General features: G+C 48.9%; 6 protein-coding genes across 7 annotated transcripts; 4 read left to right on the top strand and 2 right to left on the bottom strand.

The window, feature by feature from the left end:
* Positions 1-194: 194 nt before the first annotated feature.
* E1B28_005872 (uncharacterized protein) lies at positions 195-882 on the top strand (the record flags this gene model as incomplete). Its single annotated transcript, XM_043150466.1, has 2 exons — positions 195-393; positions 464-882. 2 exons carry the CDS (start codon positions 195-197, stop codon positions 880-882), a joined length of 618 nt encoding a protein of 205 aa, XP_043011554.1.
* A 92-nt stretch (positions 883-974) lies between these two features.
* E1B28_005871 (uncharacterized protein) lies at positions 975-1,154 on the top strand (the record flags this gene model as incomplete). The annotated part of the gene is made up of 1 exon (XM_043150465.1): positions 975-1,154. The coding sequence occupies one exon, from the start codon at positions 975-977 to the stop codon at positions 1,152-1,154; it is 180 nt and encodes a 59-aa protein (XP_043011553.1).
* A 1,806-nt stretch (positions 1,155-2,960) lies between these two features.
* On the top strand, positions 2,961-5,960 carry E1B28_005870 (uncharacterized protein). The gene is made up of 4 exons (XM_043150464.1): positions 2,961-3,222; positions 3,277-3,371; positions 3,427-4,001; positions 4,062-5,960. The coding sequence occupies exons 1-4, from the start codon at positions 3,106-3,108 to the stop codon at positions 5,705-5,707; spliced, it is 2,433 nt and encodes an 810-aa protein (XP_043011552.1). The 5' UTR covers positions 2,961-3,105; the 3' UTR covers positions 5,708-5,960.
* Positions 5,961-6,188: 228 nt separating this feature from the next.
* E1B28_005869 (uncharacterized protein) lies at positions 6,189-8,833 on the top strand. Its single transcript, XM_043150463.1, has 5 exons — positions 6,189-6,608; positions 6,676-6,770; positions 6,838-7,394; positions 7,446-8,743; positions 8,809-8,833. Exons 1-4 carry the CDS (start codon positions 6,492-6,494, stop codon positions 8,663-8,665), a joined length of 1,989 nt encoding a protein of 662 aa, XP_043011551.1. The 5' UTR covers positions 6,189-6,491; the 3' UTR covers positions 8,666-8,743; positions 8,809-8,833.
* Positions 8,834-8,877: 44 nt separating this feature from the next.
* E1B28_005868 (uncharacterized protein) lies at positions 8,878-11,504 on the bottom strand (the record flags this gene model as incomplete). Its single annotated transcript, XM_043150462.1, has 11 exons — positions 11,391-11,504; positions 10,981-11,320; positions 10,706-10,929; positions 10,442-10,647; positions 10,307-10,375; positions 9,856-10,250; positions 9,777-9,794; positions 9,543-9,722; positions 9,396-9,485; positions 9,276-9,326; positions 8,878-9,210 (listed from the first exon to the last, which is right to left on the bottom strand). Exons 3-11 carry the CDS (start codon positions 10,738-10,740, stop codon positions 8,878-8,880), a joined length of 1,377 nt encoding a protein of 458 aa, XP_043011550.1. The 5' UTR covers positions 10,741-10,929; positions 10,981-11,320; positions 11,391-11,504.
* A 123-nt stretch (positions 11,505-11,627) lies between these two features.
* Positions 11,628-15,173, bottom strand: E1B28_005867 (uncharacterized protein). Of its 2 annotated transcripts, XM_043150460.1 has the most exons (8): positions 14,672-15,173; positions 14,398-14,527; positions 14,212-14,335; positions 14,092-14,145; positions 13,639-14,042; positions 13,360-13,587; positions 12,992-13,305; positions 11,628-12,934 (listed from the first exon to the last, which is right to left on the bottom strand). In XM_043150460.1, the coding sequence occupies exons 1-8, from the start codon at positions 15,083-15,085 to the stop codon at positions 11,849-11,851; spliced, it is 2,754 nt and encodes a 917-aa protein (XP_043011548.1). In that variant the 5' UTR covers positions 15,086-15,173; the 3' UTR covers positions 11,628-11,848. The 2 variants fall into 2 exon arrangements, with proteins under 2 accessions (XP_043011548.1, XP_043011549.1); XM_043150461.1 differs by having other exon boundaries at positions 14,398-15,160.
* Positions 15,174-15,387: the final 214 nt, after the last annotated feature.

The following is a 15,387-nucleotide window of genomic DNA, read 5'->3' as shown; positions in this document are numbered from 1 at the left end:
GGAGCCATTATCCACCCTCACTTGAGGCAACGATATTATCTTCGAGACCCCGTTCTTCCAAGTCCTTGTCTGGTAGTGGTAGTAGCATATGACCACAGAAGACTTTACTGTCTTCCCCTTTGCCATCACCCTCGCAAGCAGTACCGCCTCATCATTCGGTTATTGTTGATCCTTTACATCTCTTATCGTTGGTCATGTTGGGTGTTGAATTATTTGATGCGATGAGGGCGAGAGTGTTTGGTCAGCGTGTGCACAAGGAATTAGAGTTGGGGCAGGGAGATGGGAGCGGCAGTGGTGGTGGTTCTGGTGCTGCTAGCCCGGTGAAGTTTTTGATGCTCGGATTTTGGAGTCAGTGTTTGTTACACCGAACCTACACCTCTCCACCCACCATTAGTGAATGCGATACATAGTCTGATAACCATCCCCGTAAACGCTTCTAAATGGTTTCACATGTCATCTGCAGAACGACCAGACGTTGTTCAACACACCCAAGATCTGCTCGACAAATCCCTCGCATTCTACCTCCCCAAATCCGAATCCCCAGATTCCGACTCCATCAGGGACTTTGCCAAATCCAAACATCCATCCGAGGACCTCGACGACATCCTTTCCCCTCTAATCATCCTAGCCACACATCTCTGTATAGGCGACGTATCCGCCCGCAACAGGATTTGTAATTGGATTGTTCTTGAGGATATGGAGCGTGATCCTGAGAAGCCTTTGGATGAACGACCGAATATTTTGGGAAGGTATATCAGGTTGATGGGGAGTGTGTATCATAAGAGGTTGAATGAGTCCACGGGGGAGTTGCTCTATGCTATGTGTAGACAAGATGCAGGGGTTTTGTGTTCAAAAGTTGGGTACGGGCATGTTGCTGGGTGATGACTGCGCCGGTGACAGCTGAGAGTTCAGGGGGAGGTGGCGGCAATTCGAGTAGTTCTGCTACCTACAACGGCTGCTTCTGCCACATCGACATGGCCAATGGTGAAAAGGAAGGTGGAGGGACAGGCGAAGGAGCGAATGTGAAGGCAGCTCTGGAGTTGGAAATGACGTTTGCAGGACCTTCGGATACCCGACAGATCAACCTGATTACTGGAACATATGTTCCTGAGAAGACCAGTAACCCTATGGATGATAGACGGTTGCTGCATTGAATAACGAGCACCACCTGTTTATGGGGTTTCTCCTTCTAGATATATTTTAACACTGACCTGCACTGTGTCCTCAGGGGATCACGAGCATGGTATTCCTTGATCGTAGATAGGTTCGTTGTGATCGGCGTGTAACGATGGTTAGCCTATGTCCTATCGAGTCGATAAAAATTCAGAGCTACATCCGCATCCTACTAAGGACTGCTTCGAGCCCTTCAACCAAGTTATGATCTTTTCGAGATTCAGTTTGGGTACGTGGTTTACGCGGCACTGACCAGGTTGATCTTGGGGATTAGGATCCAGAGCAAAGAACATAGACGTTGACCATTAACGCAACTCTATCGAAATGAGAATCTACTCCAAAGCGTCTGTTTGGTATGCTTTGTGTACAGTGACATAAGCAAGCAAAATTATATAAGCAGAGGGGGGTAGAAGAAACAAACCTAATGCAGTTTGTTGACTGTGCAGCTTGCGAATACAGTTGACACTCCCATAAGGCATACCTTTCGGTGAGGATCAAAAAGTATGCCTTTTGGGAGGGTATGCCATAGGGGAGGGTCATTGTTGGGTCATCTGGACGGGCTCAAAACAAGATGTTTTAGCTACTTTAGTGTATGAATACGAGTTCACAGTACTTTACACCTATGTAGATGTAAAATACGCAGTAGTCTTAGTCTCCTCCTTGGATTTGAGGTCCTCGAGGCGGGTTTGACGACCAACTGACGATAAACTGTGTTCGAACGTTCGTGAAAAGCTGTCTTGCATGTCGCTAAAAACCTCAGAAGGACATGGACAGCCTGCATTGCCTCACAATGAGTCGGAATAGTGTCCTCCGGGTCAACTTCACGGCACTGAGAGGATATATTGTAGAAGGCATTGTGCGAGGAACTTTTCTTGGTTCGACTCTACCATGTCGTTATGTTTCTCGTGACCATCACTACAAGATCGAATGAGTCGATGATCCAGTCTATCGTCGTCCACAAGCCACAATCTCCCAACATGCAGCTGGCCCAACAGGAGATGACAAGGAGATGACAGGGCCGCAAAAGACTTTAATCAGGTGCAACATTTAAGAACGAGACGTAGAGCCGTTCAGCTCACAGTGGATTTTGTGCAGCCTTGATAGCCTTGATAGCCGCGCAAAACAGCGACGACGTCTTCTAAGTAGCTCTTCGATGACAATAGAGCTTATTCGGTATCCAGCCCTTTGTTTTTCTACCAATTTTCTACGCATGACTGAATTTATGCGAATTAAAGGGATATAAGGACGAGCATGTTGCGTTGTAAATTGGAATATTGCCCTGCTGCCAGTGTGGATGCTCAGACACGCGTATTGAGTGGTCATTTATATCTGCGATTCCGACGAGGAACTCAACGAAGACGATGGAAGTGGAAAATTTTTGCTGGAGGATTGAACCGCGGGCAACAGCGAAAGAGTTACAGCCTACAGGAACTGAGCATGAGCTACTAGGGCTGCTCAATTCTCAAATTGACCGTCTCTAACCGTTCACGACCATCAACTGACCATTTGGCTATGATTTCAAGCTCAGACAGGGCGGACAGTCAAAAATTTTGACGGTCAATTTTAGAATTGAGCAGCCCTACTGAAGTGGGATGAATGCCAAAACCCAGAGTGTTGTGATGATACGCTGGTACTGATTTTCTGTACGAGAACTGTACGAGAACACAAATTTATTTTTATTATTAATTTGAGCATGGTCACGGTCTCCGATCGGGTGACGGGGAAAAAGTTTCGGCGACGGCTGCCGCGGTGACAGGCGTGGCCAAATCTCTATAACAGGGTTCCCATCTCATCCCAGGCTCTTTCATCCAACATTCCTTTACTCGCTACCCTCCACGACGAGCCCGACTGCCTTCGTCGCTCCCCTCAACAATCAACTTACTTCTCTCCTTTATCTCATAGTATAGTGGCCTACAACTACCCACTCCTCAGATGTTCTCATCTCTACCTTTGCTCGCCCTTGGGCTGGCAACCATAACCTCCTCAACGCTGGCAGTCACTCCAGGGTCCTTTACAGATGGAGGCAATACTCAAGTCAGTGCTATGATGGTCAGTCTTTTTCTTCCTCCAAGTTTTTTCTCTTCTCTTACTGCTGGTGAGTAGATGTTCGTCGGTAACGACGAAAAAGTCTACCTCGTGGATAAAGCAGAGGGAAACAAAGCCCAAATAAATGGTCATCCTGCCTGGGGCGCTGTGTGGTATGTATTTAATGACTTTTCTTGATCAATTCGTCAATTTGGATGATTACAATAGGGACATTAACACCCACCAGGTTGACCTGATGGATATCAAGACAAATGTTTTCTGTGCATCCGGAATGCATCTACCAAATGGCTCTTACGCAACTTTCGGTGGTAATGGTGCTGTCGGTCCTGGTGGTAACATAGGGTCGCAGAGGAATCCTGGTGGTGCTTCCGCAGCATTCGATGCTACCTATCAAAACTACGACGGTTCTAAATCCATTCGGCTTCTTAATCCCTGTGGATCTTCCGACAACTTTGCCTCTTCCGACTGTCAGTGGTTTGACAATCCTGGGGTATTGTCAATGCAAAAACAACGATGGTATTCAGCAGCTGAGCCCCTCGGTGATGGGACGATCGCTCTTATTGGTGGTTTCGTGAACGGCGGGTATATCAACCGGAACTATCCGAACACAGATCCTGCCTTTGAGGGTGGTGCTGCTGAGCCCACCTACGAGTTTTATCCAGCGAACGGAAGAAAGGCTGAGGTCATGCAATTCATGATAAAGACCTCTGGCTTGAATTCGTATGCCCACACCTTCATGATGCCGTCGGGAAAGATGTTCGTTCAAGCCAACGTCTCTACCAGTAAGTTCACACCTCCTTCCTTCCTTCAACTACTTCCCCAGAGTTCACATCCTTTCGTAGTGCTTTGGGATCCTCAGACGAACACGGAGACCGCTCTTCCTGAGATGCCTGGTGGAGTTGCCCGTGTGTACCCCGCCTCAGGTGCCGTAGCCATGCTTCCCCTTACCCCTGCCAATAACTACAACCCCACCATCTTGTTGTGTGGTGGGTCTGACATGCCAGATGACGCATGGGGTGATTACGGAAAGCCACAAATAGATACATGGAATTATCCTGCTTCTGCAGATTGCCAGCGTATCACTCCAGAGCCACTGGATGGTTCCGCCCCGAAGTACGAGCAAGACGATGATATGCTCGAGACCCGAACCATGGGCCAGTTTATCATTCTTCCCACTGGCCAGTTGTTGGTCGTTAACGGCGGCCTCAATGGTACTGCAGGGTACGCTGATCATACTGGTCAGACTGCTTTGTATGGTGACATGCCTTTCGGAATGTCCTTGGCTTCTGGACCTGTCGGTACACCTGCCCTCTACGATCCTAACGCCAAGGCCGGCCGTCGATGGACTAACACCGGGTTACAAACGTCCAACATTGCTCGTCTCTATCATTCCTCCGCGATACTTCTTCCCGATACTTCAGTTCTCATCGCTGGTTCCAATCCCAACGTTGATGTCAACCTGACCACACATTTCCCGACCGAATATCGAGCTGAGATTTTCTACCCTCCCTACTTCTCGGCCAGTACACGTCCTCAACCTTCCGGCATCCCTACAACCCTCACGTACGGAGGTGACTCGTTTGACGTAACTATCCCCGCAAGTTCTTATTCCGGCTCCTCGAATTCTGCCGCTGATAACACCCGTGTATCCGTCCTTCGTCCTGGGTGGACGACTCACGCGATGAACATGGGTCAGCGATACCTACAGCTGAACAACACTTACACAGTCAACAAGGACGGATCTTTAACCCTCCATGTATCTCAGATGCCTCCCAACGCCAACATCTTCCAGCCTGGACCAGCCTGGGTTTATGTCACCATCAATGGTATCCCTTCAAACGGCACGCTGGTACGGGTTGGATCCGGTAGAATCGAGACTCAACCTTTGCTATCTGTCTCCGCCTTACCTGGAAGCAAACGCCTTGACTCTGCTTCTGGCACTGCAGACAGTTCTACGACCGGTGGTAACGGCAAGAAGTCGGGAGGATCTTTGAGTACGGGGACGCTCATCGCTATCATCGTCGGTGGTGTCGTAGCGCTGGGCATCATTGGAGCCCTCGTTGGTATCTGTATATCTCGCCGAAGACGAGCCGCTGCACGTCAAGAACCCATCGCGACACCGTCGGCGACCCCGACCCCTTATTCTATGTCTGCTGCTACTGTATCGCCGGTCGGCCCTGCATCTGCCGGGTATGGAAACGATTACGGGCACGCAAACTCCGGATACGGTGGGCATCCATATGGTCAAACCCACGGACAGAATCATTATCAAGGACCTGTACCCAATGATTCTCAGGTGTACGTTCCTTATAAGCAAGACTATAACGGGAGTCAGCAATGGGACAGGAGTAACACGAGTTCGCCGAATCACTATAGTCAGTACAGAGACAATGGAATGAGTATGGAGGTGGATCCGTACACAACAGATCAAAGGATGAGTCCTTCACCTCACCCTCAACAGCCACATGGGGGGCGGTATCATTATTAGAATGGTAACGTGCGGACATTTTTCTTCTGTTATTGTTTTAATGGGACTTTACTGGCATACTGTTTTGAGAACAGACCCTTCCTTGTTTGTTCTGTTCCAACTTACACTACATAATTACCCTTTCTACCATCTATATCCATCTCTCCCTTTTTGCATGTGATGACCTTTCTTTGAAACGATAATTTCTCAAGTTGTATTACCGACCGAAAGATACACCAGTTTTTAATCATTCTGCTGCTCCTTTGAATTCCCTGTAAGATCTGAATATCCGGTGTCTGTGATACACCCCACGACAATGTAGGCACGTCCCGCAACTGCCCATCACCTTGGCATTGTGTCAGGCTCTATTTGCCTTTGGGCACTGAGTTATTGGTTCTGCTGTCTACAAAGTGGTACAGTTTACTCTAAAGTTCACTGTCATTTGACATCCGGTTTGTGACAAACGTAATGTCGACCACGTGCCAATTAGCTACACCGTGACGAAGTGGAGGAGTACCAAGCTCTGAGCTCAGTTACACTGTGCCATGTGCATCCGGCGTATTGTCTCCACCCTGTGCGTCAGTGGGTCAACAGTGGAATCTTCAACGCAACCTACATCTTAGCCTACAGATTCCAAATTACTTACGCACCTCCGGGCAGCTCTAGGCTTCTCGGCTCTTAGCACGGTACCAAATCGTCGTCGTAATCTGCCACTTCACCTTTTGTATTCCAACAGTATTTCACCCTTGGACGGCTCACGATTACTCTTTACTGCTGTCAACATTTCTATCCGTTCCCCCTCATAATGTTGTCTCACGTCCTCCAATTCTCGCTATGGATGGGAATCTCAACATCAGCTGCCTTGGCTGCCACTCCAGGCTCTTTCGAAGATGGTGGAAATACACAAGTTAGTGCGATGATGGTGCGTGGATAACGGTCCTTGACCTTACCTTGAATATGTCTGTTCTGACATCTATTGACACGCGTAGATGTTCGTTGGAAATGACGAAAAAGTGTACATATCGGACAAGACTGAAAGCAACGCCGCTCAGATTAATGGTCACCCAGCATGGAATTCAGTCTGGTGAGTCTTGCATGACTAGTCCTTTTCTTGTTTGCAAGGTTTCCAACTCATTCCATTCTCTCTACAGGGATATCAACACTCGCCAGGCTATGATAATGAATGGCAGAACAAATACATTCTGTGCTGCAGGAATGCATCTTCCCAACGGAACTTGGATTACGTTTGGTGGTAACAAAGCCCTTGGTCCCGGCGACACCCCAGCCTCGGATGGCCAGGGCCAGTTCGATGATCGTTTTGGCGTTTACGATGGCAGAAAAGCTATTCGTCTCCTCACTCCCTGCAAGAGCTCGGACGATTGGAACTCGGTAAAATGTCAATGGTTGGATGATGCTTCTCAACTCGCCATGCAAAAGGAGCGTTGGTACCCTGCTGCTGAACCTCTCGCTGATGGTACAGTAGCTATCATCGGAGGATTTACTAGCGGTGGGTATATCAACCGGAACTTTCCCAATGATGACCCCGCGACATCCCACGGTGGTTCGGAACCAACCTATGAGTTCTACCCATCCAGAGGAGCTGCGCAACTAATGAACTTCATGGTCAAGACCTCTGGACTCAACTCCTACGCACACACTTTCATGATGCCCTCCGGAAAGATGTTTGTTCAAGCAAATTACTCGACCAGTAAGTTGCCGGTCCGTTTCATAGTCCTCACTACTGAACTATGTACTGAAGTCCTCTGGGAACCTGAGACGAACGTCGAACATGAGCTTCCCGACATGCCAGGTAAAATAGTTCGCGTCTACCCTGCCTCAGGTGGTGTTGCTATGCTACCCCTCACTCCTGCCAACAACTACACCCCCACTATCTTGTTCTGTGGTGGTTCCGATATGCCTGACGAGGCTTGGGGTGACTTCAAGTGGCCCATGATCGACACCTGGAACCATCCCGCATCGAGTGACTGTCAACGTATCACTCCCGAACCTCTCGATGGAACCGCTCCGGTCTACGTGAAGGACGACAACATGCTTGAAACTCGTACAATGGGACAATTCGTCATCCTTCCTGACGGCACGTTGCTCATAATCAATGGAGCTCTCAACGGCACCGCTGGATACGCTCAACAAACTGGGCAAACCGATTCGTACTCTAAGATGCCCTTCGGAATGTCGTTGGCCTCTGGTCCCGTCGGTAGACCCGCCATTTACGACCCTAACGCCGAGGGCGGGAAGCGCTGGTCAAACGACGGTTTGTCCAGCTCCTCTATCCCCCGTTTCTACCACTCTACAGCGATTCTTCTTCCCGATGCCTCTGTGCTCATTGCTGGTTCCAATCCCAATGTCGATGTCAACCTCACCACCGCTTACCCCACCGAGTACAGAGCCGAGGTCTTCTATCCACCTTACTTCTCCGCCACCGTTCGCCCAAAACCATCCGGTATCCCACAAACCCTCACTTACGGAGGCCTGCCTTTCGACATCACCATCCCAGCCAGTTCATACTCTGGTTCTGCAAACGACGCCGCTTCCAAGACGCACGTTGCTGTCGTTCGTGCGGGATGGACCACTCACTCCATGTCCTTTGGCCAGAGGTACCTCCAGCTGAATAACACCTACACCGTCAATCAAGACAGCTCCATCACGCTCCACACCTCCCAGATGCCACCCAACGCAAACATCTTCCAACCCGGACCTGCAATGGTGTTCGTTGTTGTGAACGGTATTCCCAGTAACGCGACCTTCGTCATTGTTGGTTCAGGGATGATTGAAAAACAACCGCTACTCTCCGTGGCTGATTTACCAGCTAGCCAAAACCGTGATGGTGCCTCCGGTTCAGCAAACGGCTCACAGACTGGTCAGGGTGGCGGTAAGAACGGTGCCGTGACAACTTCAACGAGTATGACAAATGTTGTTTTGGCTGGCTTGGTAATGATGGTCGTTGGATCAGGCTGGTGATAGTGGCCTTGTGGCGATGGATTTCAGTAGAATGTCTACATAAGCATTCGGACTTGACAGTTAACGGACTGGCCACTGGTGTGCCTTATATTGATACTCCTTTCTAAACACAGATAAAACTCACATTATTATATCCTACCAAGTAATATGCCAAATCCAATGCAACACAACGAAACAGAAATAAGGGCAAGGAATGAATCTTAGCAAATTTTCTATTCCTCCGACACATCCAACCAGGCCTCCCTTTCTAATTGCCGAATCGCATTCTCTAAAGACTCCTGCACGCTCGAGTTCCAGCTCCACCTCCAATCGTCAATGATAATCTCACTCATCCTTCCCAGCTGTGTTTTAATAGCATCCTCCGATGCCCCCTCAAAATCAAAACCTTCAAAGTCCAATGTCAGATAACTCCCATTGGCTCGAGCTTTCTCAGCCACTGTTTGGGTCCATGGGCGTCGTATCGAATCGTAAATCTTTAGAGCCCGAGGAATGGTCTCACGAGTCGTATGGGGGTGACCGAGTAGTTCCGCCAGGACGTACGCGTCCTGGGTTGAGTAAACGGAAAACTGAGCTCTTGAATGTGGTAGAGGAAGAAATGAAGTATATTTACCTCAATAGCCTGGCCAGCTCCAGTTCCTTGGTGTGGAGTAAAAGCGTGTGCCTAGAGAGAAAGAGAAAACCTCGTGTCGACTACGACTCAAAGAAAAATACTAGCAGAACTTTGACTCACTGCATCACCGAGAAGAACGACGTTGCGGGAAATAAACGTGGGTAGGGGTTTCACAGTGTGAACGGCCCATTTGGTCGGGTTATGCATACACTGTACAAGGTAGAATGAGGCAGCTGAGAAGAGTGTAATGAAGAAGCGTGTGTGTACCTTTAACCATGCCTGGGCTTGAGGCTCCCATTTCTCGAATGAACTGACGGTGTGTACTTGATCAGAATCGACTACTTCGCTCCATCGACCCGGATATAACGATCCCCTCGACTCTTTCTTGAAGTCGAATAAAACGAGGTTCATCATCTGGCCCAACGCGATAGGATATGCGAGGATAAACTTCACGGGCATCAGCCATTCGTCAAAATGGAAGTTTTCTACAAATTTACTGACGGAATCCTTTCCGACGTACTGTTTCGTGAGTGAGAACATGTAACCCGCCCGGCAAGTGTGGAAGGAGGGGAACACACACCAAGACGGGGGATTTAGGCAGTAAGGTATCGCTTGCATTTCCGACGAGCTTCTCTCTTGGTACAACTGAGCGGTAAACTACATATCCAGAAAATTCTGGATGTATACAGTTCTCGAGCGTGTTGATTTCTTGCGGCGGTCGCCCCTTGATTCTAGCCTCGCTAGCCTTCTCCCGTAACATGCAGGCTCTTGTGATAGATTTGATCCCATCCGCGCCTACGAGAACATCACATACGTGAGAGGACCCGTCATCAAAATGCAGGTTTATTGTCCCATCGCATTCCCTTGTGTAGGAACGGAGACGTTTAGAGTAGTACATCTGGCAGTTTGGGCTGGAAGGTAACTGGGCGAATATCGCTCGTTGAAAGTCGCCTCGGTGAAATGTCGTGAGACTGCCTGACCATGATACTCAACATAGGCAATTCTATACGTCGATGATTGGACTACCGCACCGCTTCCCCGCATGTTAAGAAATTCAAAACCCTTCAGCTGGTTGCTCTTCCTAAACGAAAAGGCGAGTGCTTTTGTTGACCGGAAAGGATGCCGTGAGGGTTGACGCTAGAATATGATCACGGCACGGTACTCACATTCATCTTGAGCAGGAAAGCAGAGAGAAGATTTCTCGAGTTCCTCAGCGAGACCTAGTTTTCTTAAAACTTCCCATGTACGTGGCCACATCCCGATGCCCGCGCCAAAGGTGGAGACCTCGGAAGCTCGTTCGTAAACACAGACGGATATTGATGGAAATTTAGCCAGAGCACAGGCATGAACGAGACCACCGATGCCACCACCACTTGATAAAAGTGAAGTCATTGAAGATTCTGCATACTCGAATTCAGGACGACGCTCACCATATAGCCACTCTGAATTTACCGGCCTGCATCATAAACGACTCGCCCACTGCTGCGTCAGTGGCTTAAATGAACGGTTAGAGCGATGGGGAGAACGCGAAGGGGACAATAAAGAGACAGGAAATTCTGTAGAAGATCCACACCGCAACATATTGCCCCGAGGAGGTCATTTCACTGTGGCGTTGTGGTTTTCGAATGCCAATCCGACGATTTCGCAAAAAAGTCTCATGAGAGCGGCAGTGGTAGACCGTGATCGTGTACACTGTACTACTTACTAGTTACGACTGCTGAAAGAACTTCTTGGAGCCTGACCGAATCAAGGCTGGAGGGATGATGGAAGTGGCTAGTAGTTCCGGTTCGTTTTAGTCTGTATATTGGGCTATGCTGAAGATTGAGGCCTGAGGGTTGGAAGCATCGAGAAACCTATGCCTTTGCTGAAGTCCGCGGACAATAGCAAAGATCCTCGCCGTACATCTAATACTGTTTCTAGCTCGTGCTGGGTGTACAGTATGCGCCCTGGGCTTCGAACGCCGAAAAAGCTTGTTGATTGAACGGATGAACTGAGTCATCGCGTCAGCACGAGAAGAGGTGCCATATAGGAAGAGAGTAGAATGGCTGCAGGAACCATGATCGGAAGCATAAGCACGCGTTTGAGGCCACGTTTTTGTTGCCAATAAATACGCACATAGCTTGGTTTGAGGTTAGAAGGACTGGACTGATTAGAACGCTCTAATCAACGTGGCGCACTAGAGTTCTTACAGTACTGTAAACTACTCGCCGTGAGGGTTAGGCAATGTATTCTGCCGGAGAAGATCAGAGCACTCCAATATCGACTTGAAATATCCGTGAACGCAGAAAATTCCCGTCTTCCCTCAGGTAGAGTCCAGTTCTATCCAATATCTGCTCAGGATTTTTTCATGAGATCGTACATAATGAATACATGCAATAAATTATTGAGAGCTGAAAGACACACCGCAAAACATTTACAGGACAGCGAAGATGGCAAAGATAACGACCAGAACATAGAAAAGGGAAGCAACATCGGAAAAATCGACCCGCGGAAGACAAAACATACAGACCAGTGTTGTCCTTCTCAGGACCCATGTGGAGTCAAGGGTTTTGAATGAAACGCATACCGAGCGGTCAATAGGAATCTCCACGTCGGGCGACGGATCCTTTCTCTATCTGAACAGCAGCGGCCAACAAAGAACAGCCGGCTTTCCGAGAATCCTCTTCTAGTTGAGTAGCCTCATCCTTTCTAAGAGTATCAGTGAAGTCCAGTACCCTTGTAGCGTAGGTCCTAGTTTCCCTCTGCACAGCATCGCCAAGATGATGGAAGGTACGTGCCAGAGAACTGAGCTCAGGTTTGGGAGAATGGTTAACAATGCTTTCAGATCGCTTACGAGCTGGAGTGAGCTGAGCAAAGGACTGTCGATGGGTGAGTTTGTGGCGCGAAACCGTCGGGGAAGGCGGAGGAGGTGCGGTAGGGTTTGAAGTTTCGTTTAGCTGCCTGATCGGGATCAACGAAGGTGGATTCTGAGACGCCGCGCCAAGAGAAAGGTTGGCTAAGGATGACCGACGACTGAGCGGCGACACAGGAAGCCTTGGTGAGAGAGGAGAAGGTGGTGGATGTCGTGATGAGATCCCTGGCGCCAGAGAAATTGACCCTTGATGAGATTGTGAGTATAGTTGGGCCATATGAGCATGGGAAGGTCGTCGCCTGATCACAGACTGTGTTTGGGACAGAGAAGATGTGTTGATTCGCAAAGGGGCTGAAGGTGGAGAATTCGGAATGGACAGTGGAGAAGGCCGCGGTTTTCGTGCCGTCGCAACATTCGGTGCAGGCTTCAAAGTCTCCACATTGGGATTGCGCTTCCCCGACACTTTCGTATAAACAAAACCGAATCGATTCTTCACCGTCGCGTCCTCAAGCGATGGAAGTACTCTTCCCGAGCCAAACGTTGGTGTGCAACATCTTGACATAGATCGCGTCAATATTTCCCGTGGAATATTGAGCGTACCGGAGGTTTGACTTGATACTTTGCGACCATCAGACGGAAGACTTGATGAAACCCGATTCTGCAGCGGGATGTCCGTAGGAATGGCAGTGATGTGCCCAAAATGAGAACCATGTGCTTTGACTACCCTAGTCACCTTCCATCCAGCAGACCGGGCTAAAGCCACGATCTCTCGTAGTGTTCGTTCTTGCCCGTTGAATGTTACTTGCATCTGTAAAACCAGGCAGGCTCGTCAACTCATGACGGAAGTCTTTCAGGAAGGTCTCACTGTTAAATCCATCCAGTATACATTGGCACTAGCCTTACCAAGGTTAGGCAACAATGGTGCTGGTGCCAATAAGTTTTCCGCGCCCATTATTCCTTCGATACCGTCACCGTCTTCGGTAGAGCGAGAACCAAAGTCGTCTGTACACGCCAAGGGGATAATGAAGTCAGCAATGAGCAACTTTGTACGAGGGGAAGCCGCATCTCGAAGGCGAAGTAGAATGAGTCTTGCATAATCAGTCGGCCAGTCATGAAGAACCACACGAAGGAAGAACACCGCGGGATCTTTTATAGGCTGCGGAGTGAAGAAGTCGTGCACTGTACTGAAAGATTTAGAATATCAGAGAGAACTCCATTTAAGAATATGTTGACCTTTGAATTCAGCAATTTCGAGATCTAAATATTCGGGACATTTTGCCCTCCAAGCCTTCTCGCCCATATCCACGACCACTTGTCGGTCTTGTATGATAAACTTGAAGTTCATAGCATCTTCATCGCCAGGTCGAGAGAAGGCGTGTGCGAGTAACATCATCGTTGAACCAATTCCACCACCAACGTCGACGATCAGACTACCTCTGGGCAACAATTCCCAGTCAAAGGCTGGACGCATTGTTAAAATTTCAAAACCCCATCATAACGCAAAGTCCTGACCATTGAGAGCAGCGCCAGGTACCTCCCAGGAGTCTGTACCTGCCATAGCAATCCCAAATCTCTCCAATCTGAACTGGTTCGGATTCTCAGCTTGTCCACCCGTGTACTGCGTCCCCGCGGGCACATCACTGGTTCCCATTGCGTTTGATCGTTGATGATCAGATGTCCCATGAGATGGTCTTGAAAACATCCCAGGTAGTTTTATCGATTCTGAACGAGCCCGGCCATTCACGTGCTTGCCCTGTATTCCTTCACCCTCCAGCCAACCAAAGAAATCCACACCTTCACATCCAAATGCATAATTGAATGGAGCTCGAGTTGGTTCTTTTCCGTTAAGATGCGCCTTGGGAGAAAGCAAATATGCTTCCGTGAGGAACGCAGAGGCTTTATGTAACTCGTCGGTGCTGTGAGGGCTAAACGTCAACCTGGGATACTGAAAGTGTTTTAACATACCATAGGCCGACAAAGGCTGCTATTCCGTTCGAATTCTCGTACTTAATTTCAGGACTAAAAAAAGGAAGTTCGTTCATCAGTGACTTCCCTAGTTATTCCTCGTTAGCTGAACTAAACCACCTCTCCCTTAGTTCTTCGATCGACTTGCCACTGTCAATCATTGAAGATAGACGGTTGTTCGCAAACACGTTCGGTGTCACTTCACGAACGAAGTGATGTGTACATAAAAGCCGTAGAATATGGGCTAGGTCCAAGTGCAAGTTGAATCAATCGTTAATTCGAATAAAAGGAAGTGTTGTATCTCACCGAGCTTGGTCGCGTCCACCCCGTTCTCCTCCGCAATTGCTTTGACATGCAATCCATTTGGCCCCGCTTTCTTAAGAATTTCGGGGGTGTGAGATGCCTCAAAAAGGCGCATGCACGACGGTAAATGATACTATAGATTTCATCAGATCCGAAAAATGGATTGAAAACGAGCTGTCGTGTTGATGGAGTAGATTTTGGCACGCCAACGCGTGAAAGAGAGGTCGTAGCCGAAAGTCTCACATCGACAATTAAGAACAGAATCAAGAAAACATACCCCCATAACAGCGTCACATAAGGTCAAAAACGGAGGCTGCACCGTCGCGCTCATTTGACCACAGGCAGCCACGATCCTGTTGATCGCGGAAAATACTTCTGGATGTGCTGTGAGCGTTTCCGATGGTGACGCTGGATCATACGGAGAGTCGAGCGAAGGAAAGTCGATTGAAGCTACATTATTTATCGTTGGAGGTGAGGCGGTCGATGGCGACGGTGGGGGTGACGCGTAGCTATTTCCAAACATTGATCTAGATGAATGACAAGATGGCGACGATGGCGATGGGGGTAACGTTGAAGTCGAGTGCGGCCCTGACGTATCTGGCGACGAACTTGCCTCCGCATATACACGTTCGATGTCGTCCAACGCTTCACCGATGATAGAGTGTAGCTGTCTGAGGACAACGAACGTCATTATAAAAGAGCGACTGAAAGGGAACGCCTAAAGCTGGCCGCCGTTGGTCGTGGGTGGAGAGGAAGGAAGCCAAGATCTCAGATGTCTCTGGTCTACCCGCCAGGACGGAAGTGCCGCCTCCAAACTTCAAAGGCTATAGACGCTCGCGCACACAAACCGCAGTCCTAAGTCCAAAGTCCTCGCAGTAGCCCTCCTGAATTTCTACAGAGAAGTGCAGCGCAATGTTGACAGGTGTTCCATTCGCCAACACCCAACATTTCAATCCTTTCACAGCTTCCCAACCCACAAAGAATACCGCAAAC

Source organism: Marasmius oreades, chromosome 3 (assembly GCF_018924745.1).
Source record: "Marasmius oreades isolate 03SP1 chromosome 3, whole genome shotgun sequence".
Taxonomy (NCBI): domain Eukaryota; kingdom Fungi; phylum Basidiomycota; class Agaricomycetes; order Agaricales; family Marasmiaceae; genus Marasmius; species Marasmius oreades.
Note: the sequence above shows the minus strand (reverse complement) of the source record. Positions and strands in the feature narration are given on the sequence as shown.

Coding starts and splice junctions, on each gene's coding strand:
- E1B28_005867 (XM_043150460.1), bottom strand. CDS start 15,085: ATGACGTTCGTTGTCCTCAGACAGCTACACTCTATCATCGGTGAAGCG. Junction 14,043..14,091: donor GCAGCCTTTGTCGGCCTATG/GTATGTTAAAAC, acceptor TAGCCCTCACAG/CACCGACGAGTTACATAAAG. Junction 12,935..12,991: donor TATACTGGATGGATTTAACA/GTGAGACCTTCC, acceptor CTGGTTTTACAG/ATGCAAGTAACATTCAACGG.
- E1B28_005869 (XM_043150463.1), top strand. CDS start 6,492: ATGTTGTCTCACGTCCTCCAATTCTCGCTATGGATGGGAATCTCAACA. Junction 6,771..6,837: donor CCAGCATGGAATTCAGTCTG/GTGAGTCTTGCA, acceptor TTCTCTCTACAG/GGATATCAACACTCGCCAGG. Junction 7,395..7,445: donor TCAAGCAAATTACTCGACCA/GTAAGTTGCCGG, acceptor TATGTACTGAAG/TCCTCTGGGAACCTGAGACG.
- E1B28_005870 (XM_043150464.1), top strand. CDS start 3,106: ATGTTCTCATCTCTACCTTTGCTCGCCCTTGGGCTGGCAACCATAACC. Junction 3,372..3,426: donor CCTGCCTGGGGCGCTGTGTG/GTATGTATTTAA, acceptor TGATTACAATAG/GGACATTAACACCCACCAGG. Junction 4,002..4,061: donor TCAAGCCAACGTCTCTACCA/GTAAGTTCACAC, acceptor ATCCTTTCGTAG/TGCTTTGGGATCCTCAGACG.